This window comes from Haliotis asinina, chromosome 10 (assembly GCF_037392515.1).
Source record: "Haliotis asinina isolate JCU_RB_2024 chromosome 10, JCU_Hal_asi_v2, whole genome shotgun sequence".
NCBI lineage: Eukaryota > Metazoa > Mollusca > Gastropoda > Lepetellida > Haliotidae > Haliotis > Haliotis asinina.
In genome coordinates this window covers 17,437,573-17,461,783 of record NC_090289.1, presented here as the reverse complement: position 1 = coordinate 17,461,783, position 24,211 = coordinate 17,437,573, and the positions used below count along the sequence as shown (strand labels likewise).

At 41.1% G+C, this 24,211-nt stretch overlaps 1 protein-coding gene across 2 annotated transcripts; it reads right to left on the bottom strand.

Moving 5' to 3' along the window:
- Positions 1–1,559: 1,559 nt before the first annotated feature.
- On the bottom strand, positions 1,560–23,656 carry LOC137299131 (sodium- and chloride-dependent glycine transporter 1-like). Of its 2 annotated transcripts, none has more exons than XM_067831662.1 (15): positions 23,361–23,656; positions 21,651–21,771; positions 20,632–20,763; positions 19,308–19,508; positions 18,185–18,242; positions 16,970–17,102; positions 10,848–10,982; positions 9,800–9,903; positions 9,278–9,402; positions 8,001–8,113; positions 7,456–7,590; positions 6,656–6,755; positions 4,411–4,532; positions 3,596–3,751; positions 1,560–2,752 (listed from the first exon to the last, which is right to left on the bottom strand). In XM_067831662.1, exons 1-15 carry the CDS (start codon positions 23,403–23,405, stop codon positions 2,573–2,575), a joined length of 1,860 nt encoding a protein of 619 aa, XP_067687763.1. In that variant the 5' UTR covers positions 23,406–23,656; the 3' UTR covers positions 1,560–2,572. The 2 variants fall into 2 exon arrangements, with proteins under 2 accessions (XP_067687763.1, XP_067687762.1); XM_067831661.1 differs by lacking the exon at positions 23,361–23,656 and adding an exon at positions 22,890–23,009.
- Between the last annotated feature and the right edge of the window lie 555 nt (positions 23,657–24,211).

Genomic DNA, 24,211 nt, shown 5'->3' with positions numbered 1-24,211 from the left:
CCATGTAAGAATCGGGTCTTCGGCGTGACAAGTAAACGCTGTGCTACACCAGAGAGTTTAGTTGGCGCATCCGGTAAAGCCGCTAAATCGACATCGTGCTGCAGACATAGTCAGATTATATATAGTGCCAAAAGATCACCAGACAATGCAGCAATCAATTATAGACAAACTGACATGCTAAGACAACAAGGTTTATAAGTGCTTGTGATGCAAGGCAGGATTCATCCTCTATATCTCCAGTTCTGATAAAACTCAACTCTACCCTGGATGCATCTACGGCTCAGTCGGAAGAATGTATTACCTCCCTTGGCTGGCTTTTTATCCAATCAGGTGTCTAGGAACTTGAGCATACAAATCACAACCCACTTTCGCTTCTTAAATTATCGCCGATTAAACTTGACAACACAATTGACGAAGTTCTAGAGGTACTCTGAAAGAGGTAGGAGGCGTTCTTGCATATTTGTTTAAAGTTTCGGACCTGTCAATGTGTCTGTACGATTTCCCTCCAAATCTCAATAGCACTGCGAACAAACCTTCGCAACTGCGACCGCTATCTTTGTTGACACAAGGTCGGATGTAGCAACAAACCCTTCGTCTCTTTCACATTTACGTTCATACCAGTTAATTCATAATCGAAACATTTCATCAGATGTAACTGGACTCAAGAATCAGCAATTGCTGATACATCAGCAAACGTGACAGCAAATATATTATTTCAATCGGGAGATGCATGTATACCTTTGTTACCATTTTCTTCCTCAATGTCAACACTTCGATTAACAAAGATGGTCAACGCATAAAGAAAATAAACAGACACCAGATGCAGCCTTGACTAGCAATTGGGCAATCCATTCCTTACACATCACACAGTCTCTCCTTTTTCAAAATATAACAACCGTATTTCTGACTCACTGCATGGAGCAACCAACGATGGAATCATTTGACTTCTCCTTGTGTCTCACAAATAATTAGTTTGATCGCTGGCGTATTCGGAAGAGCACAGCCTTTCAACAACACACCCTCGTAAGTTTGGCCCCACTTCGGGGTTAATTTTTCAAAGGTGACTTGAAGTTGTTTCACGTAATACTTAGGCCAATTTATTACCTATGTGTAGCTGGTATATAACGTGAGGTGGCACGCACATTATATCCGCCATAGAAAGCTGACGACACATTCCAATAAAGTGCCACTGAGAAATAGTGGTATACTCATTAGTTGATGGAAGGGCGACAACTCCATGTAACCCATCTGGGATTTTGTGCAGCTTGCAGGTTCCACTACACTACACCAGAATCACATGCTCCCCGAGCGAGGACCATATGGAAACAACTCAAACGGACAGAGGCCTGTAACGGATGTGATTGGATGAAATAGTGAAAGACGTTTATGTGTTTAAAAGCACATTCATCCAGTAATTAAAACTTACCACAACTTACCATTTTTATCACCATGACTCATGCTTATGTGTTCACAGATATTTTCAAGTAGGTGACATTTGGTGCGGAATGGAGGGTTGTTGTGTTCCGCTTCCTGTTCTCGGAGAAAAATCGCCGGACAAGTTGGACAGAATTTGTTTTATTGTATTGTAAAGGCCAGACCGCACCCCTATGTACATGGAATGGTTGTTGATAGCCTGGATATTTTATAAAATAATATAGGGTTACTATTGAAGTCTATGGGAAAACATTGGGTGTCGTGTAACCTGCAGCATGTGTGTGCCGACTGCTTTTGTACTGTCAATAGGGAAGGAACACAAATGGGATTTTATATACACTGTTGGAGATATCAGTAGGCGTGGTAAATTTATGGACAAGGGCTAGACCTGAAGTTGGCATATAAACCTCACCTGCAATACTGATTAGTTGAATGGAAACATCGTGTATTGAAATATTCGTGATCCGTCAAAAACGTCCAATAAGTTTATTCAAGTTTCTAGTAGCTGTTTTAATATATAATCGCTTTACTATGATTTTACTATGACAAATGCACATCAGGCCGCTTTAATCTGGACACCTCCATTTTCCATCAAAAAAGTTCGGATAGAGAAACATACGGACTACGTCGACAAAGTTTTATGTACACCGCTTCAGTGGAGTAAAATGTAGTTCCCTTTGACACACCGAGACAAGGACATAAGAAGTACATGATTAACGACATGGAGTAACGAAGGATTAACATCTGTCAGACATTAGTTACGGTCAGATGTGTTTCTCTGAGCAAACTAACAAGTGTTTTTACACATGAAAGCACACCAACAAATATAAATACAAGTGGACAATTCACCGTCAAACAACTTGGTGTCGAAGTTGTAAAAACCTACGTAAATACTTCCAGTTATCCAAGGTGCGACAAAGACAGAACATGGTGTTAAAATACGTACGAAATACGTAGGGACCCAACTCTGTTTATAAATCTGGTGAAACCGATGTACACAGAAGCCTTGGAAGGTCTGAATTTTCATCATGTTGATAATGACTGTAGGGTCTATTTTGCAGTCACGGTGTCCTTGTGTTTGTCGTGTACATTATGGATTTGTGTTTGTCATGTACATTTTGGTTTGGCGTCGATCTTTCTAAAATTTGCTTTTCTCTTCTTCATAGCCACCGTTCATGAAGCCACCACCCTTTTCGTTCACACATGCATTCTCCAGTGTTGGTAGAGACAGTTCTAACTGGGAGGAGTAGCGTCCATGTTTGTTTTCATCCAGCTTGGGGCCCCAATTTTCAAGTGGCTTGCTCAGATTCCACCATACCTTCAAGAAATGTTTTAAGTTAGAACAATGTTATGTGGACCGTTGTGACAGTATGACAGATGCAAATGTCTTACAGTCATTGGTTTAGGATAGGTATCAAATCATCCCAGAAATCTGATACCTATATATTATAAAGCTTTGCAATCTAGCGTGGTTACACGAACGAACGAACGCACGCACGCGCACGCACACGCACACACACACACACGCGGGTCACTACGCGCCTCACTACAATAGAATTCACTTGATCGAACTTTGTTTTAAGATAGAGAGAGTCTTCAATGATGCTATAATTATTTTCGCACGGGGCGATTGTTAAGACCGTTGAGAGCTGAGAGCAATCAAACGAGAAATATGTACATGCCGATTGTATGAGCATATAGTAACATATAAAAACACACAACTGACCCTGGGGTCTGACCCCATGTTTCCCTTATCAGTTCTGAAAAGTAATACATGAGGACTATATCTGTATCCTAGGTCGCTTCTCAGTGAGAGAACCAGTTTTAGTGAAACTGTTAGTTTCTTTGTGCAGACAGGTTTAGAATCTAGACAACGTTGACAACGTTACCTTAATGAAAACGACGTACAGCGCTGTAAATAATTCTGTTTATCATACTGTTATGTCAATGCTCATGTATTTTGAATTATCGGAGCAGTAGTGTGTACAGAGTTGTGTCCCTTAGGTGAAACAAAACCACAGATTCGCCTGACACTTGTGTACGGTGGGACCGCTTCATTTCTTCTGGGTATCACTACAAAATTTAAGACAAATGTCACCCCACAAGCAGCAATAAAACTACCACTTTGTTCTGGTAATCAAAAGCATCAAAACCAACGTACCTCGAATCCTCCCTTGTAGCAGAAATAACCACAGAACCACGCGGGTATAGAGATTAGGATAGCTGCCACTATCAGCCACCCCAGGGCTTCAGACCAGTCTGGATAGCCCGGGCCAATAATAGGGGTGTACTGCATGCACTTGAACACTATGACGACCTGAACATAATGAACATGCATGCATACATGTACAGAATGTATATAGTGAATCACAGTTGCATTCAAACAATAAAATTAAGTGTACAGCATTACAAGACAGAAGTCATATATACAGGTTCTGGGTTGTATTCTAGAGATCAGTTTGGAATGACTTGTCCGCAGTTGTAAAGAGTTGCCTCCTCTGTTTCTTATGTCTATACCCCGTGAATCTAATTTTTCTAGACCAGAACGCTTGGTTAGCCTTATATAACGCCTGCGACCTCAGTCTGACTGGGCTCCGATCTGTATCTATGCGTCCTGACAAAATGTATATTCTCAGTTATGCTGTTCATAACTGTCATGTGCTTTCATTACATGATATTATCATATACATTGTAATATTTCAACAAATACTAGTGCTATGTTGACAGATCAGTCGGAAAATATTGTTCTTCCAACCATCATCTGATTGAACTCAGACTTAAACAGGATCGGACAGTCTCTCTCTCTCTCTCTCTCTCTCTCTCTCTCTCTCTCTCTCTCTCTCTCTCTCTCTCTCTCTCTCTCTCTCTCTCTCTCTCTCTCTCTCTCTCTCTCTCTCTCTCTCTCTCTCTCTCTCTCTCTCTCATTATTGCTGAAATGGCGATACACAACATGCACTCGGTCACATGTTCGCTCACCACCAGCAGCACAGGGGAGATAATTCCCCAGCACAACAGGAAGTAGTTGTAAACTATGGTTTCCACAATGTTCATCCGGAGCCCAATCATCATCCTAACATCGTCTTTGAATCGGCGAATACCTGAATGGATTAAGAATAAAATGAGATGAATTCTTAAATAAATACAGGAAATCATTAAAATTATCATCGCACAGGTCTCGGTGACCCGCGTAACGTGAATAGCCTACCGGTGAACATCAAGCACATGCTTACTAATGCTGCACGAGAAACATGTGGGACCACACAATCTGTTAAGAAAAAGGGCGTGAAGAGAACTTATAAACTGTGGTTCAGAAATGAAATGAAATTTCACAGAAAACAATCTAACAAAGCGAAGAAACTTTTTGAAAAACAAATAATATTTTGAATAAAGAAATCGTTCCATAAAAAGAGTGCAAAAATATATGGATAGGAACAGTTGCCAATATTAACAGTAGTTGCACGACATGTTGAGAAATTCACAAAAACGCTCCTCTTGAATTCTGGAAGTTATTTAATAAACATGCGAAATGATGCAATGCCAGATACTGAAACTTTTTCAAGTATTTCAAAGCTCAAGATACAATCAGTAATGATAACGAGAGCGCAGATGAAAGTGATCCTAATTCAGAAACATGATTGTGCAGAATTGAACGACCATATACAAGGATGAAGAAATCACTAAAGCAATAAAGGATTTGAAATGAAGTATTCTGCGAGTGTCGATCAGCTAGGAACCGATTGCAATATGGATTCGGTCGAAATCTTATCACCAGTTAATGTTGAATTCATTGATTTGATACCTACAACAGGTACTTTGCCCGAAATGTTCGTAAATGACATTATTTAGCCTATGTTTAAAAATAACGGTGATATCAAAGATCCAAGCATTTATAGACCTATCACAATTTTACGCTGCTTACGGAAATTATTTACACAAATTATGGTAAAAAATGCAGAAAAAAGGTAGTAATACTATAATATTCATGTATAAAGACATCAAATCTTAAGTCCAGGTAAATAATACTTATTCAAATTACTTAAGTTTCCATGCTGCCCCGGAGTAAGACAACGAGAGAACCTTTCTCCGCTACTGTTCTCTATATTCTCAAATAATTTAGAATCATACTTCAAAAGAATGTCCAGGGTTAAGTGCCGATATCAAGTGTCCAAATAACCCCGATGCCATTATGTGGATTATTTTATGCTGATGACAAAGGTTTTGATATTACAACAGAAGGCCTACAAAAGTCACTAAATGCGTTTTGTGATTACTCAACAATGAGGTTAATTGTTAATATCAATAAAATTAAAACAAACATATTTGTAAGAGGACCAGTTAAATCCTCGAAACTAACATTCTTTTACGGTAGGAAACTGTTAGAAATAGTTGATACCCATATATATCTTGGGATTAATATTCATAGAAACAGACAATTTAAAAACGAATTAAAAACATTATGTGATAATGCTCTGAGGCAATGTATGCATTGCTCAAGAAAAGCCCGTACCCCAAACCTGCCTTTGGATATGGTATTAGCATCATTTGATTCTCCGGTTGTTCCTATCCTAACATATGGCTCAGTGGGGTGGGGTTATGAAAATACTGACTTAATTCAACGGGTTTGCCTTACATGTCTTAGGCTAGCTGCAGGTTTAAGAAACTGTACGCCATGCTTTATGGTATATGGCGATGTTAGAATACAGATACTTAGATATACAAACGGATGATACCTTTCTGGCATAACTTGAATCTCACAAATGAGGTAACAAAATTAGCCAAAGTAATGCATAATTTTATCACACTGGACTCTCAAATCAACCGTAATGATTATCCCTGGCATAATTTCATCAGGTGCATCCTAAATAATTTTGGACTAAGTAATGTTCTAAACAATCCACTTGGGTTTTCTGCTCCGTGGCTAGTCTCAAATGTTGAGCGAATCCTTAAGGACCAGTTTATTCAAAATTGGAAAAACGTTGTAGACGTTGACAAGTTAACATTATCAGTAACGCATTCCATTTGACCGTGTCATAAAGTTTGCCTTCAAGAAACCACTGAAACTGAAACTGTATCTTTCATTGAAATGACTCGACTTGGTCTGCACAGTGACTCGTCGTGACACATGAGCGTTGATATTTTATATATTTTATATATATATGTTTAAAATTAAAATTGTTTAGATTTCATTCATTGTGTAGAAGACCCTTTTTCTAGAACCTACCATATACAAAAATGACGGCCACAATTTCTGTGAGACCAATGATGAGGAGTGGAAATCCGCCAACGAATGTGTCCATCAGGTTCAGGATGTAGCTCCCACCCTGTCACACAAACAAATGGATTCATTAGCTTGTAGTAACTCTGCGCGGTCCATTGAAAAGATGCATTTAAAATTGACACAGTAGTACCATCGTTCTATGTAAACCATCAAACAAGAATAAGATCAGATTCTGTATAAGGAAATGCGGATATTCCGACACAAGATAAACATCAACATATGTAAAATTGGTTAAGGCACGGTTGATATTATGTTTATTCACATAGAAAAAGGCATACACCATGTATAATATACAATATGTAGACCATATTGGATTACATTCAGGAGATGATATTGTGGTAAGATGTACATTCATGGATGACTGTTTATGGTAACTTAATGACAATACCCTGCCTTTCATTGGTAAGCATCACATTTGACAGTAAATAATTATAGACACAAATGAGTGAGTTTAGCTTTACGCCTCACTCATCAACATTCCAGCTGTATGGCGGCGAGCTGTAAATAATCGACTCTGGAGCAGACAATCCAGTGATCAACAGCAATAGCATCGATCTACGCAACTGGGAACCGATGACATGTGTCAGCAAGCCTGACCACTCGATTCCATTAGTCGCCTATTACGACAAGCATAGTCGCCTTTTGCGGTAAGCATGGGTTGCTGAATACCTATTCTACTCAAGATCTTCACGGGTCGCTATTACAAGAGTACCTTCATACCTGTGCCAAGTATCTATACACACCTGTGTGACTTGGGGAAGGCCGAGAAGGAAGCCCAGCAAACATCCACCTATTCGCAACAAATAGTTATTTCTGCCCGTCGCTAGTTGAGGGAATACATCAATGATGGATGTTAGGACGGACTCTACTCCAGATATCTGTCAAGGAGAGAACACTCTCGGTTGCCTTCCTTTGGAGCATGTTGGTAAATAATTAACTGAAGTTGACACATCTGCATCGCTTCAATAAGTAGAAGTGTTATTGCAGCTGTTTTACAGCCAGTAGCAATACTTTATCAGTATTCAATCCAATACTTTCACAGAAATGATAAGTAATGTTACTTTTGTGTTCTGTCACAACGGTAGTAGCTTTTATTAATACATGTGCAGAAAACTTGGTTATAGAAACTAGGGTCCATTTCACATGTTATAATATGGATTGAACATGGAAATACGATGAATCATTTACCCGTTTTCGAATCCTGGTCAGACACTGAAACTCCCAAGTTAGCTACAAATGCTACCTAACGAAAACCGTGTACGGGCCCAAGTATTCCCCACTTATGTACCATAGAGCTCCATCCAAGTGTAATCAACATGATGAAGAAGAGGATGGACCATAGAGGTGGAATCGGCATCCTGGACAGAGCCTCGGGATATACAACGAACACCAGACCGGGTCCTGAAACACGTAATTCTCTAAATGTCTTCTCCAAGGTGATTATCGTTATAAGCTAGGGATAGATAATAATAATAATAACAATAATATGTGAATTTATAAAGTGCTAAAATACTCAACGACCTAAGTGTCTGCTCTAATCGCTGTATATGATAGGTACATACCCAATATTTGAAAACGGGTAGGAATGGAGAGGTGATACGTGAGGTGATTTTCGGAAAAAGAATGTCTTTGAACATGTCTAGTGCTGGTGACAGTCTGATATCATGGGGAAGAGCATTCTAGAGAGAAGGCACAGCATGGCTGAATGAGCCATATGACTTCAGTTGGCATTTTGGTATTTCCAGAAGATCAGGATTAGTTGACTCTAATGTTCTTACGGGATTGTGCTTGGATAGTGTGTCAAAGCAATGATAAGCAGGCAGGAGAGTCTAAACGTCTACTCTTGCTCGCATTGGCAGCCACTGCAAGGACTTCAAGACAGGCGTGATACGACTGCGCTTTTTTGGTCTGCTGTTAATCCTTGCACAAGTGTTCTGCACTCTATGGAGCAAACCGTAATACAGACTGTTCCAATAGTCTAATCGTGATTGGAACAAAAGAGCCAACAAAGCCGCATGTGTCTTCTCCGGACAGCATTTGTCGAATGTGACCAATGTCGCGAAGATGGTGATAGCGGGTTCTGCAAGTGTTGGTAACCTTGGCTCACAGTCACAAAACCATGGTTTCTAACAGCAGGAGAGAACTATTACCAATCTATATGTCCCTGTTCCCAAAAGGATGTGTTTTTCTACTTTGTCCAACAAGGATTGCCTTAGTTTTCCCATCATTCATCTTCGGTTTGGTACAAGTCAGACATGACTTAATAGTAACAGTTCACTCCTCTAGATGGAGATAACATTCCGGGAGTTCTCAGAAGTTGCATGTTTGTTTGCATAGGCGTGAAGATCAACACCTTGCATCTCGATACAATCACCTCGGGCCTTGATGTACAACGCGAAAAAGAGAGGTCCAAACACGGACAGAACTATGATCATTCACGTAATACGTTGATAATCAATTTTCTCTCGGCATAATGTGACAATATTTCCCAAGCTCTACAGATAATACAGATATACAGATAATAATTTGTGTTTTATTTACATGATTCAGAATGATATCTCAAACCTTGTGCTGTCACGTCCGCAACGTCCACGTGTTTTGTGTACGCCATGAAACCGAGCACTGAGAATATTGCGAATCCAGCAAAGAAGCTTGTAAGGCAGTTAATCAAAGGTATCAGCATCGCATCCCTGAAAACATCAGTTAATCAAAGGTATCAACGTCGCATCCCTGAAAACATCAAAGATATATGAAAATATACCACGTGATGGATAAACAACGTTAATCTGATTCCGTAAGTAGAATCATTTTGCACATTCTGAGCACTGACGTTCGTGTCTTTCCTTTGATTATAGATTTAAAAAGAGATATTTTGAGATGACGCCCGACTCGAAATTCTCACACGATGTATATTTTAAGTCTTAAATTCTCTTGTGCTTCAGAGTTCGCTGAAGGATGTAAGTTTTGTTCTGATTAATAATATTATTATAACATATTTTCTGTGTACCTTTGAATAATGGTCTATTGAGCTGTTTTACGTTTTTAAGAAAGCGAGTTCGGATAGTGTATTTACAGAAATGCACTTGCCTGAGGGTGTTGTTATTGAATTTGTTATAACTAGCCATCGCTATGAGGGCCCCAGAACAGGTACTCGTTGAGAAGAAAATCTGCACTGCTGCATCGCCCCACACCTTCAATATAGGACGAAGACAGCTACAGATCTGTGTTATAACTACTTATCTTACCGTCGTGCATATTACTTTAATTTCATCGAGTCAATGACGCTTTAACAAGTTTCAAATGTTACACCTCCCAGGAGGATGACAACTGGAAACAATATTACGTTACGGCCACGTTAACCACCAAACCCTCCGAAGAGAACCTAACAATCGTATAATTATCGTCATATGACGTTCGGGTTCGAAAAATCTCGCTTAGCTATTTTTGAGTTCACAGTTGTACACATAATTGTTACCGACTTTCACTGCTTTGTTTAAATTGTTTCATACATTGTATTATTTGTACACTCAACTGACACATAATTAACAGTTTTTATAGCAGCTTTAATCTTGTCCGAATATATTTCACTCATTTCAAAAACCCAGTCGAGAGGCAGACGCCATTTTGTTTACATATCATATTGTCTATAACGACCTTAGCCGTCTTCAAAATGTGATAAAATGATATTCTGTACATTTGACATGACTAAGATAAATACGTTGAACTTCTCAACTTCTCCCTCGGGTAGTAAGGTCTGATGTAGACCTCATTGTAGCATTGCAGCAGTATTGAAACTCCAACAGAGTCAACAGGAATGGACAGCACAGGTCCTATCAGGTGTTTATTCCTAAACATGATCGTCAAAGCAGTTGCTTCCAGTCGATATCACACGTGTCTTACATAGTCAATGGCGGTAAGGTAGCCTGATGGATAAACATCAGCTCGACACCCTGATTCCCTACATGGGTACAATGCGTTACGCCCATATCTAGTGCCCAACCCAACACCCAACACCCAACACCCAACACCCAAACACCCCATTCCAGATCTGCATGGGCCTTCTTGGATATTTTTGCTTTAGGGTCTGTTCGACAGACTACCTCTACAAGAAACTGGTCTGCGTCTTAATGCTTACAGATGCAGATGAGAGTTTTTCTGGCTGTGGGGTGATGTAGTACTTGACACCATCCAGATATCCATCCAGAGTCAGACCACGGATAAGCATTACAGTCAGTAGAATGTAGGGCAGGACAGTGAAGACGTAGATAACCTGTTGTGAAATATTGTACATGTTGCATAGCATCTTAAACAACACAGGACTCATACTCAGTAGTCACATTCATGGACAGCATATAAAAGTCGAGGACTTTTGTACTGACATTAATGTTGATGCTATCTTACCTTCCCCAGTCACCTGATTCCTTTGATGATGATGATGATGATGATGATGATGATGATAGACGATGATACAGTCAAGGACAGGTGCATGATGATGGTGGTGATGATACAGGCAGTCGAGGACAGGTGTACCTCCTGTCCATACATTAATGTTCAAGTGCTATTACCTTCCCGAGTGACTTGATTCCCTTGATGATGATGATGGTGATGATACAGGCAGTCGAGGACAGGTGTACCTCCTGTCCATACATTAATGTTCATGTGCTATTACCTTCCCGAGTGACTTGATTCCCTTGATGATGATGATGGTGATGATACAGGCAGTCGAGGACAGGTGTACCTCCTGTCCATACATTAATGTTCATGTGCTATTACCTTCCCGAGTGACTTGATTCCCTTGATGATGATGATGGTGATGATACAGGCAGTCGAGGACAGGTGTACCTTCTGTCCATACATTAATGTTCATGTGCTATTACCTTCCCGAGTGACTTGATTCCCTTGATGATGATGATGGTGATGATACAGGCAGTCGAGGACAGGTGTACCTCCTGTCCATACATTAATGTTCATGTGCTATTACCTTCCCGAGTGACTTGATTCCCTTGATGATGGTGATGATACAGGCAGTCGAGGACAGGTGTACCTCCTGTCCATACATTAATGTTCATGTGCTATTACCTTCCCGAGTGACTTGATTCCCTTCATGATGATGGTGATGATACAGGCAGTCGAGGACAGGTGTACCTCCTGTCCATACATTAATGTTCATGTGCTATTACCTTCCCGAGTGACTTGATTCACTTGATGATGATGATGATGATGATACAGGCAGTCGAGGACAGGTGTACCTTCTGTCCATACACTAATGTTCAAGTGCTATTACCTTCCCGAGTGACTTGATTCACTTGATGATGATGGTGATGATACAGGCAGTCGAGGACAGGTGTACCTCCTGTCCATACATTAATGTTCATGTGCTATTACCTTCCCGAGTGACTTGATTCCCTTGATGATGATGGTGATGATACAGGCAGTCGAGGACAGGTGTACCTCCTGTCCATACATTAATGTTCAAGTGCTATTACCTTCCCGAGTGACTTGATTCCCTTGATGATGATGATGGTGATGATACAGGCAGTCGAGGACAGGTGTACCTCCTGTCCATACATTAATGTTCATGTGCTATTACCTTCCCGAGTGACTTGATTCCCTTGATGATGATGATGGTGATGATACAGGCAGTCGAGGACAGGTGTACCTCCTGTCCATACATTAATGTTCATGTGCTATTACCTTCCCGAGTGACTTGATTCCCTTGATGATGATGATGGTGATGATACAGGCAGTCGAGGACAGGTGTACCTTCTGTCCATACATTAATGTTCATGTGCTATTACCTTCCCGAGTGACTTGATTCCCTTGATGATGATGATGGTGATGATACAGGCAGTCGAGGACAGGTGTACCTCCTGTCCATACATTAATGTTCATGTGCTATTACCTTCCCGAGTGACTTGATTCCCTTGATGATGGTGATGATACAGGCAGTCGAGGACAGGTGTACCTCCTGTCCATACATTAATGTTCATGTGCTATTACCTTCCCGAGTGACTTGATTCCCTTCATGATGATGGTGATGATACAGGCAGTCGAGGACAGGTGTACCTCCTGTCCATACATTAATGTTCATGTGCTATTACCTTCCCGAGTGACTTGATTCACTTGATGATGATGATGATGATGATACAGGCAGTCGAGGACAGGTGTACCTTCTGTCCATACACTAATGTTCAAGTGCTATTACCTTCCCGAGTGACTTGATTCACTTGATGATGATGGTGATGATACAGGCAGTCGAGGACAGGTGTACCTCCTGTCCATACATTAATGTTCATGTGCTATTACCTTCCCGAGTGACTTGATTCCCTTGATGATGATGATGGTGATGATACAGGCAGTCGAGGACAGGTGTACCTCCTGTCCATACATTAATGTTCATGTGCTATTACCTTCCCGAGTGACTTGATTCCCTTGATGATGGTGATGATACAGGCAGTCGAGGACAGGTGTACCTCCTGTCCATACATTAATGTTCATGTGCTATTACCTTCCCGAGTGACTTGATTCCCTTGATGATGATGATGGTGATACAGGCAGTCGAGGACAGGTGTACCTCCTGTCCATACATTAATGTTCATGTGCTATTACCTTCCCGAGTGACTTGATTCCCTTGATGATGATGATGGTGATGATACAGGCAGTCGAGGACAGGTGTACCTCCTGTCCATACATTAATGTTCATGTGCTATTACCTTCCCGAGTGACTTGATTCACTTGATGATGATGATGGTGATGATACAGGCAGTCGAGGACAGGTGTACCTCCTGTCCATACATTAATGTTCATGTGCTATTACCTTCCCGAGTGACTTGATTCCCTTGATGATGATGATGGTGATGATACAGGCAGTCGAGGACAGGTGTACCTCCTGTCCATACATTAATGTTCATGTGCTATTACCTTCCCGAGTGACTTGATTCACTTGATGATGATGATGGTGATACAGGCAGTCGAGGACAGGTGTACCTCCTGTCCATACATTAATGTTCATGTGCTATTACCTTCCCGAGTGACTTGATTCCCTTGATGATGATGATGGTGATGATACAGGCAGTCGAGGACAGGTGTACCTCCTGTCCATACATTAATGTTCATGTGCTATTACCTTCCCGAGTGACTTGATTCCCTTGATGATGATGATGATACAGGCAGTCGAGGACAGGTGTACCTCCTGTCCATACATTAATGTTCATGTGCTATTACCTTCCCGAGTGACTTGATTCCCTTGATGATGGTGATGATACAGGCAGTCGAGGACACGTGTACCTCCTGTCCATACATTAATGTTCATGTGCTATTACCTTCCCGAGTGACTTGATTCCCTTGATGATGATGATGATACAGGCAGTCGAGGACAGGTGTACCTTCTGTCCATACATTAATGTTCATGTGCTATTACCTTCCCGAGTGACTTGATTCCCTTGATGATGGTGATGATACAGGCAGTCGAGGACAGGTGTACCTCCTGTCCATACATTAATGTTCATGTGCTATTACCTTCCCGAGTGACTTGATTCACTTGATGATGATGGTGATGATACAGGCAGTCGAGGACAGGTGTACCTCCTGTCCATACATTAATGTTCATGTGCTATTACCTTCCCGAGTGACTTGATTCCCTTGATGATGATGATGGTGATGATACAGGCAGTCGAGGACAGGTGTACCTCCTGTCCATACATTAATGTTCATGTGCTATTACCTTCCCGAGTGACTTGATTCCCTTGATGATGATGGTGATGATACAGGCAGTCGAGGACAGGTGTACCTCCTGTCCATACATTAATGTTCATGTGCTATTACCTTCCCGAGTGACTTGATTCCCTTGATGATGATGGTGATGATACAGGCAGTCGAGGACAGGTGTACCTCCTGTCCATACATTAATGTTCAAGTGCTATTACCTTCCCGAGTGACTTGATTCCCTTGATGATGATGGTGATGATACAGGCAGTCGAGGACAGGTGTACCTCCTGTCCATACATTAATGTTCATGTGTTATTACCTTCCCGAGTGACTTGATTCCCTTGATGATGATGGTGATGATACAGGCAGTCGAGGACAGGTGTACCTCCTGTCCATACATTAATGTTCATGTGCTATTACCTTCCCGAGTGACTTGATTCCCTTGATGATGATGGTGATGATACAGGCAGTCGAGGACAGGTGTACCTCCTGTCCATACATTAATGTTCATGTGCTATTACCTTCCCGAGTGACTTGATTCCCTTGATGATGATGATGGTGATGATACAGGCAGTCGAGGACAGGTGTACCTCCTGTCCATACATTAATGTTCAAGTGCTATTACCTTCCCGAGTGACTTGATTCCCTTCATGATGATGATGGTGATGATACAGGCAGTCGAGGACAGGTGTACCTCCTGTCCATACATTAATGTTCATGTGCTATTACCTTCCCGAGTGACTTGATTCCCTTGATGATGATGATGGTGATGATACAGGCAGTCGAGGACAGGTGTACCTCCTGTCCATACATTAATGTTCATGTGCTATTACCTTCCCGAGTGACTTGATTCCCTTGATGATGGTGATGATACAGGCAGTCGAGGACAGGTGTACCTCCTGTCCATACATTAATGTTCATGTGCTATTACCTTCCCGAGTGACTTGATTCACTTGATGATGATGATGGTGATGATACAGGCAGTCGAGGACAGGTGTACCTCCTGTCCATACATTAATGTTCATGTGCTATTACCTTCCCGAGTGACTTGATTCACTTGATGATGATGATGGTGATGATACAGGCAGTCGAGGACAGGTGTACCTCCTGTCCATACATTAATGTTCATGTGCTATTACCTTCCCGAGTGACTTGATTCACTTGATGATGATGATGGTGATGATACAGGCAGTCGAGGACAGGTGTACCTCCTGTCCATACATTAATGTTCATGTGCTATTACCTTCCCGAGTGACTTGATTCCCTTGATGATGATGATGATGGTGATGATACAGGCAGTCGAGGACACGTGTACCTCCTGTCCATACATTAATGTTCATGTGCTATTACCTTCCCGAGTGACTTGATTCCCTTGATGATGATGATGGTGATACAGGCAGTCGAGGACACGTGTACCTCCTGTCCATACATTAATGTTCATGTGCTATTACCTTCCCGAGTGACTTGATTCACTTGATGATGATGATGGTGATGATACAGGCAGTCGAGGACAGGTGTACCTCCTGTCCATACATTAATGTTCAAGTGCTATTACCTTCCCGAGTGACTTGATTCCCTTCATGATGATGATGATACAGGCAGTCGAGGACAGGTGTACCTCCTGTCCATACATTAATGTTCAAGTGCTATTACCTTCCCGAGTGACTTGATTCACTTGATGATGATGATGGTGATGATACAGGCAGTCGAGGACAGGTGTACCTCCTGTCCATACATTAATGTTCAAGTGCTATTACCTTCCCGAGTGACTTGATTCCCTTCATGATGATGATGATACAGGCAGTCGAGGACAGGTGTACCTCCTGTCCATACATTAATGTTCATGTGCTATTACCTTCCCGAGTGACTTGATTCACTTGATGATGATGGTGATGATACAGGCAGTCGAGGACAGGTGTACCTCCTGTCCATACATTAATGTTCATGTGCTATTACCTTCCCGAGTGACTTGATTCCCTTCATGATGATGATGATACAGGCAGTCGAGGACAGGTGTACCTCCTGTCCATACATTAATGTTCATGTGCTATTACCTTCCCGAGTGACTTGATTCCCTTCATGATGATGATGATACAGGCAGTCGAGGACAGGTGTACCTCCTGTCCATACATTAATGTTCATGTGCTATTACCTTCCCGAGTGACTTGATTCACTTGATGATGATGGTGATGATACAGGCAGTCGAGGACAGGTGTACCTCCTGTCCATACATTAATGTTCATGTGCTATTACCTTCCCGAGTGACTTGATTCCCTTCATGATGATGATGATACAGGCAGTCGAGGACAGGTGTACCTCCTGTCCATACATTAATGTTCATGTGCTATTACCTTCCCGAGTAACTTGATTCCCTTGATGATGATGGTGATGATACAGGCAGTCGAGGACAGGTGTACCTCCTGTCCATACATTAATGTTCATGTGCTATTACCTTCCCGAGTGACTTGATTCCCTTGATGATGATGATGATACAGGCAGTCGAGGACAGGTGTACCTCCTGTCCATACATTAATGTTCAAGTGCTATTACCTTCCCGAGTGACTTGATTCCCTTCATGATGATGATACAGCAGACAGTCCAAGACAGGAGGTTGCACAGCGTTAATTCCCACTTCATCTTTCCCACGGAGCCGATACCGTCTGACATCTCCAGCACATGGAAACTGCCAATATGAGTACAAGTGATGACGTTTGTATACATAATGAAGACATCCTGGAAACTGGGATCCCTTTGCAAAATTCAGCAGAATATTGGATTGAATATGGGTCTGAAGTAAATCCAGTTCTAGCTGTTTTCTTAAATTATTAGGTTTGGTAGAAATATCCTTTTCAAAAAATAGGATTCGTAAATATTTGCCTTACTAATTACAAAACGTCATGGAGTGAAAGAGTTAAGATTTAACGTCACATATGGCAATATTTCAGCCATATTGTGACGAGAACACATTTGACACTGAAATGGAATATTCCTAAAATATTCAAACCTGTCGTAGAAGGACAGTAAATCAACTAGAATATCAAAAATACAACTAAAACGTGGATGGAAAGTTAAAAGTAGTTGCATTGCTTGGACGATACAATATACAAACGGGTTATAGATCGCCAACCTCTGGAGATAGATACTAGGGGCCAGGGAGACTTACAGCACATTCGCTACCTGTATGGATCCTAGCTGGACTTATATGAACGTTTCAGTAGCTGATAGTTGTGGTCAAATTTAGCCCAAATTAGAATAACAAAAAAAATTAAAACGGCTGATATTTGTAAATTTTCTTCGAATTCTGGACTTACGTACTAGCTCAGGAGGACCCCCTTTGAGGGTACAGCCACTAAAAATCGCAGTCACTAATCTAAACTACCAATAATAAAATCGCTATATATTTACAAATCATTTAACAAAATAAAATCTTTATAAATTGCAATAATTAAATGAGAACTGATATTGTTAAAAAGACCCCTCATAGTTCATGATTTGAAATAGTTGTGATGGAATACTCAACACAGTCAAGTTCAACACGACATCGTGGCAAGATGACTTCTTCAAATCTGGACTGACAACCCAAGTAGGTGTAACTGATATAGGGTTTTATTGCATGTAATTTACTGATACCAGCTTGGGTGTCCCACTTCTTCTGCATGGAATAAGAAGGGGTGTGGCAGATTTGTTGAGTGCAGCAAATCATGCAGGTGTTAGAACTGTGTAAAAAAACGTTCGCTGGAAATGTGAAGGTTTTTAGTTACTTACTTGTAATACTCTTCACTGGGTGATCGTGTGGCATTTGGGAAAACAACGTCCCGATCCGCTGAAGTACATTATTATTACATTATAAACTTATTGCTTAAACTGATGTGCCGAACGTCCAGGCTTAGTCACTTGGTACACATTTGGTTGTCTCTTTACTCAGATGAACAAACCACACACTGAATTCATTTAATCTTAGAATGAAATACCGTACCGTACGCAAGCATATAATTACACGTGGCCTACAATCAGAATATATAATACAAAAATATAATTTATTTAATGTTTATCAATCACACATTTCTGTTGTATACTGATGATGACAATACCCAATACGTGTACCTCCAAGCAAACTGCGAAATACTTTCCAGATCTTGCAAGCCAGTGTGACTACAGTCATAAGCCAAATGCTAGAAAGGTCCCTACGTTTTAGGATCTCCAAGCAGCAGTACACGTGTTATTCAGTAATTAGTACGTCACCCCCCACCCTCCAAAACATCTTGTTGATATGGAACTATCCACGGGATGCATCAGATTACTAAAAACAAACTGGGTTCAGTCCACTGTTGAAACAGTGTCCATGTGTTCATAGACCAACTGTATGAGTATTGACCACAAGGTCTAATGAACGGTGACAAGAACTGCTGTTGAACACGGTCAAGGTAGGCAGTTGGGGTGATAAGGCTAGGTTGTGATATTAACTGATTTTGATGCTATCTCTAGATTTGGCCTAGGAGTAACTAGTTATACCTGGAAGTTACGAACCCACGAATAATTCACTCGCTCAAAATTTGAATGTAGACACGGATTTCATCATTAACCTGCTAAGATAATGATGATTTTTATCAGGTCATATTCTTGCATGATCTAAAAGTATGCTGTAACTTAACAAGTCGAAGATAGCGGCATATTTACAAAATGACCCCATGAGCATTCACCAGCCGGTCGGATCAGTGACTGTGAAGATTGACTGACCCGACAGTGGTTATTTCGCACACCGCCTATAAGGGAGAAGGAAAGGTGGACACTTTACAGTTTACCTTGGTGATGTTTTAGTTGTCACTGCTTTTGAAAACATAAAAGTATTAGTAATTGCTCACTATCGGTTTACTACAGGCATACTCACTGCAGTTGATGTTGGTGTTGTTCAAGTACGACGTATCGTTGGCATCGATGCGACAGGAACATGTATTCCATTCGTGAAGACATGAGCTCCAAGGGAGTTCTGACGTCATCGACGCACACAGGAAATATATAAACTGCGCGATGACAACACTGTAGTAGATCATGATGAATGATGTCACGGTTACCATGGCAATACCAAGACCTGTTAATGGGAGGAATGGTATTATGGACAGTTTTCCATTACAGTGTGCCAAAGGCAAGAAGTAACGCTTGTCGTAGATACATGCCTTTTTCCTACAACCCACAAGTACAGGTGTGGCGGTTACTAAGCACGGTATATAACTAGGAGTTGATGATAATCGGACACAGGCGCGCAAAGGGATGTAACACCGTCAGATGAGACCCTGATCTCCGAGTGAAAAATATAAAATATCCATATTCCAATATCCAGTCCACTGTTTTCTACACAGCCTAAGGAAATAAAATTTACTTGAATATCATCACCGACGGTTGATTTAACTACTGTTGTTACTACTACGTCTACCACTACCACTATAACGATTACTGCGATATCTACTACCACTATAACGATTACTGCGATATCTACTACCACTATAACGATTACTGCGATACCCACTACCACTATAACGATTACTGCGATATCCACTACCACTATAACGATTACTGCGATACCTACTACCACTATAACGATTACTGCGACACCCACTACCACTATAACGATTACTGCGATACCTACTACCACTATAACGATTACTGCGATACCCACTACCACTACAACGATTACTGCGATACCTACTACCACTATAACGATTACTGCGATACCTACTACCACTACAACGATTACTGCGATACCCACTACCACTATAACGATTACTGCGATACCTACTACCACTATAACGATTACTGCGATATCTACTACCACTATAACGATTACTGCGATACCAACTACCACTATAACGATTACTGCGATACCAACTACCACTATAACGATTACTGCGATACCTACTACCACTATAACGATTACTGCGATACCTACTCCCACTATAACGATTACTGCGATACCAACTACCACTATAACGATTACTGCGATACCTACTACCACTATAACGATTACTGCGATATCTACTACCACTATAACGATTACTGCGATACCTACTACCACTATAACGATTACTGCGATACCCACTACCACTATAACGATTACTGCGATACCCACTACCACTATAACGATTACACAAATTACGACCTATATGTAAAACAACATTGAGCATATGTGTCATCCTTCGTGCGAAAATCAGACCAACCTCTGAAAATAGGACTCAGACGCCATATTCTGAGTGGTCCAACACTTGCGAACTGCCCAAGGTTGATATCAAGTGCAAATAGCGGCATTCCCAACAGAAAAAGGCTCAAGAAGTACGGCAGTAGAAATGCACCTGAAAATGTTAATGGCATTTAGTGAAACATTGTATTGTATCTAATGAACATTAGAATGTGCACACATCAGGTCTAGTCTGCTATTGTTTCCGTAGTGTAGGCTCTAGCACCATTATTTGAAAAAAATTGGCAGAGTTCTAAAGCGTTCAAAAATCTGACTGGTTGAAAAACATCACCGAATGGTGTTCAATTCCCTGAATCGGCCAGCCAATGGCATTTCACTGCTGTGCCCGCACCACATGTCACTGAGAGCAGAGTGGACCTTTTTTGTTTTGCTTTTGTGTTTACATTATCGATAAGCATTATGTGTTGACCAATTTACCCCCTGGAGAGAACATTCACGATCTATATCTTACGTAAAACGTGTGTAATCGTATTGTTGTGTAAACATAAGCAGCTAACTCATGAATGATGGATACAGTATAAGATGATTGACATAATAAACGTGAGTAATCTCAGGAAAACGTGTTATTTACCTAGTCAGACATTTGTAGTTAGACATTACAAACATGACCATTCTTCTTCACCGGTGAGGCAGTCTGTCTAAATTTGAAGATCATAATCCACCATATCATTTCAGCATCATTATAAGCTCAAGGCTTCATGCTAACATCAACTAAGAGTCACATGTTATCTGTTGTTAATATCATTCTAACCAAACGTGTATTCTTTTACCACAGCATTGCTTCCTTAAACACTTCCACTCATTCTCACACATACTTGTAACAAAACTGACAACAAAAATTAACTACAGTTCGTATGCGATATCAGCGGACATTTATGAAACACATTCTATTTGGGTCCGTTTATCAAAATATACAAATGAGCCGAATTATTTCTTCTCCAGAAAGACATACACGTGCTGTAAAGTTCATGAATACAATACCTCCTCCATTCTTATAGGCCAGATACGGATACCTCCACACATTGCCAAGTCCAACAGCGCATCCTACGCAGGTTAGTACAAACTCCACTTGCGATCCCCAAGTGGCCCTTTCGGGAGTTTCCTAGAACGAAAATAATCAAGCCTTACAGGTAGGACTTCGTTAAGATGTCTGAATGCTGATGTTGCTGTTCTGACTAAAAAAGCGAATTGTCGGTGTCGGACCAGTCCTCGAGCGTTGTCTGAATGTTCAAGTGCCATTTCTCACAATTACCTAGGTCATGACTAAAACTAAGACATAGGTAAAATTCCTGAAGTGTATTTTGGGCGTTCCATGCCCTGGGGCAATGGGGTAACCTATAGCTAGTGGTTGAAGCGTTCGCTTGTCACGCCGAAGGCCCGGGTTCAATTCCCCACCGGGGTACACTGTACGAAGCCCATTCTGGTGTCCCCGGCGTGATATTTGTGGAACGTTGCTAAAAGCGGCGTAAAACAATACTCACTGCCGTGATATTGCTAACGTTGTTCACTCACTTACAAACTCACTCACCCTTGGGTTTTACCTAAAGTATCATGAAATGATGATGACTAAGTACTTGGCTTAGATAAACACTTTCTAAAATCCATGACTCTCCCTCTCTCATTGCCGAACTGTACGCCTAGTGCTCTAACTACGTGAATACCTTATCACATTCCCGAGTAGACTGCTGTGAATATTCACTTTACAAACACTGAATGCAAAATACGACGTGGAGCTTCTGCTTTTGTGTATTTTGATATCCATTAACCTAAATATGTAAACATTCCTAATCAATCAAACTTTGGGATCATAATTTTACACCTAGATTTATATTACGTGCGTCGGTGCATGCTAGATTACACACATACTTGATGAACATGAGTTTAAACGGACTTGTGTCCAACTCCGTTTGAATGGTATTTCATTCGGCGTGTGGGGCGGTGGGGTAGCCTAGTGGTTTAAACGTCCGCTTGTCACGCCGAATGCCCGGTTTTTCGACTCCATACATGGGTATAGTGTGTGAAGTCCACTTCTGGTGTCCCCAACCGTGTTGGTGACAAGTTGGTGCGTGCCTAATACCACTTTATAAAATCACTGACATCCAGCGTATGATCTCGACATTATGATACGTCTCATTCTCCACTTGCATATGAACACAGTGAAGTATCATCAGACAGAAGCCGGTGCGTTATGAGAAAAGACACAGTAATTTTTGTTATTACCTTGCCCTTGAAATCAGTGGGGGAAAACGACTGGACGCTAGTGAGTTGCATGTGTGAACCCAATGTTCAGCTGAACTGCAACTTAGTATCTCCAGGGGCGAGCGCTAGTAAACTAACATTAATCTTGTCTGATAAAAACAGATATCAACATATCCATATACATATATGCATCCAGATAGATAGATAGACAGACAGGCAGGCAGGCAGGCACGCAGGCACGCAAAATGTCAAAAATAGTACAGGTGTTCAGTCATCTAACTCAGTGAGAGATGACTTCAACTCGGCATTATAGACAACAAACCATGAGAAGCAAATTCCTCAGTTCATACGAAGACGTTCAGAAGTGAGGGTAGTGGTAACTATTATTAACGATGGTTGTTTCAGCGTAATAAACGTGCTCCATGTCATTGAATAGTTACAGCAATCATTGAAACAAAACAACGATATCTCCATGAACAAATATAATATTACCTTGATATCCGCCATGACAGCGTCTTGATTATACAACGTCCACATACACAGTAATAGCGTACTGCTATATTGGGAAGGTCACATCTTATCAGTCAAATTTAAATATGTCACGTTGTTGAAGTGGGTGTACTTGGTCCTGGTTGCTCGAGTTATCAACGTTGTATTTTCTGGCACCCGAAAGTATCTGACAGCCTGATCAACAGGTCTATCAACAGTTGTTCAAGCGTTTTATCAGTTGATTACCGTAATTAAAGCTCGTAATTACGTAGCTGATTAAAGCCCGCAACGCCGAAGACCCAGATTCGATTCTCCACAGGGCACAATGTGTGATGCTTATTTCTGGTGTCCCTTGTCGTGCATACCGAAACTTAAGTCTCATTAACATATCCAGACATCGACTTGCTTTTCAGTCGATTGGAATTTTTCTCGTGTGAAAGTGAAAATTGATACCACAAACAGCTCTGGTTAAACTGAATTCCAATTCCTTGTTTCATTAGAAAATGGTATTTACAAATGAATTTTATTTTAAAACTTTAATTGCACCGTCATTCACTACATTATGTCGAGGTTCAGGCAACATACTTGAATTATGGAATCACAGATTGACCCTGTCTGCTGAGGTCGTAAAATGATTTACAATGCATCTGGCTCACTGGTTACACCTGTTATGTGTTTTCTGCGCTAACTGAACGTAGTTCTGTAACGCACAATGAGGTTGATGTAATAACAGTTCCGTCACAGACCGCCAAACATTTCTAGCGGCAGCGCCTCGTTTTGAGATTTCCACGATTTCCATGTTTCCGTGTGTCAGAGCTCGCTGTAAGACAGAACACATTGTACGACGTGTTTGT

Bases quoted from the DNA above. Each gene is read 5' to 3' on its own strand.
- LOC137299131 (XM_067831661.1), bottom strand. From the start codon at position 22,940: ATGCAACTCACTAGCGTCCAGTCGTTTTCCCCCACTGATTTCAAGGGC. The intron at 8,114-9,277 runs GTTTGAGATATC...TACGTGTTTCAG, and splicing joins TGCGGACGTGACAGCACAAG to GACCCGGTCTGGTGTTCGTT. The intron at 4,533-6,655 runs GTAGGTTCTAGA...TAATCCATTCAG, and splicing joins GGCCGTCATTTTTGTATATG to GTATTCGCCGATTCAAAGAC.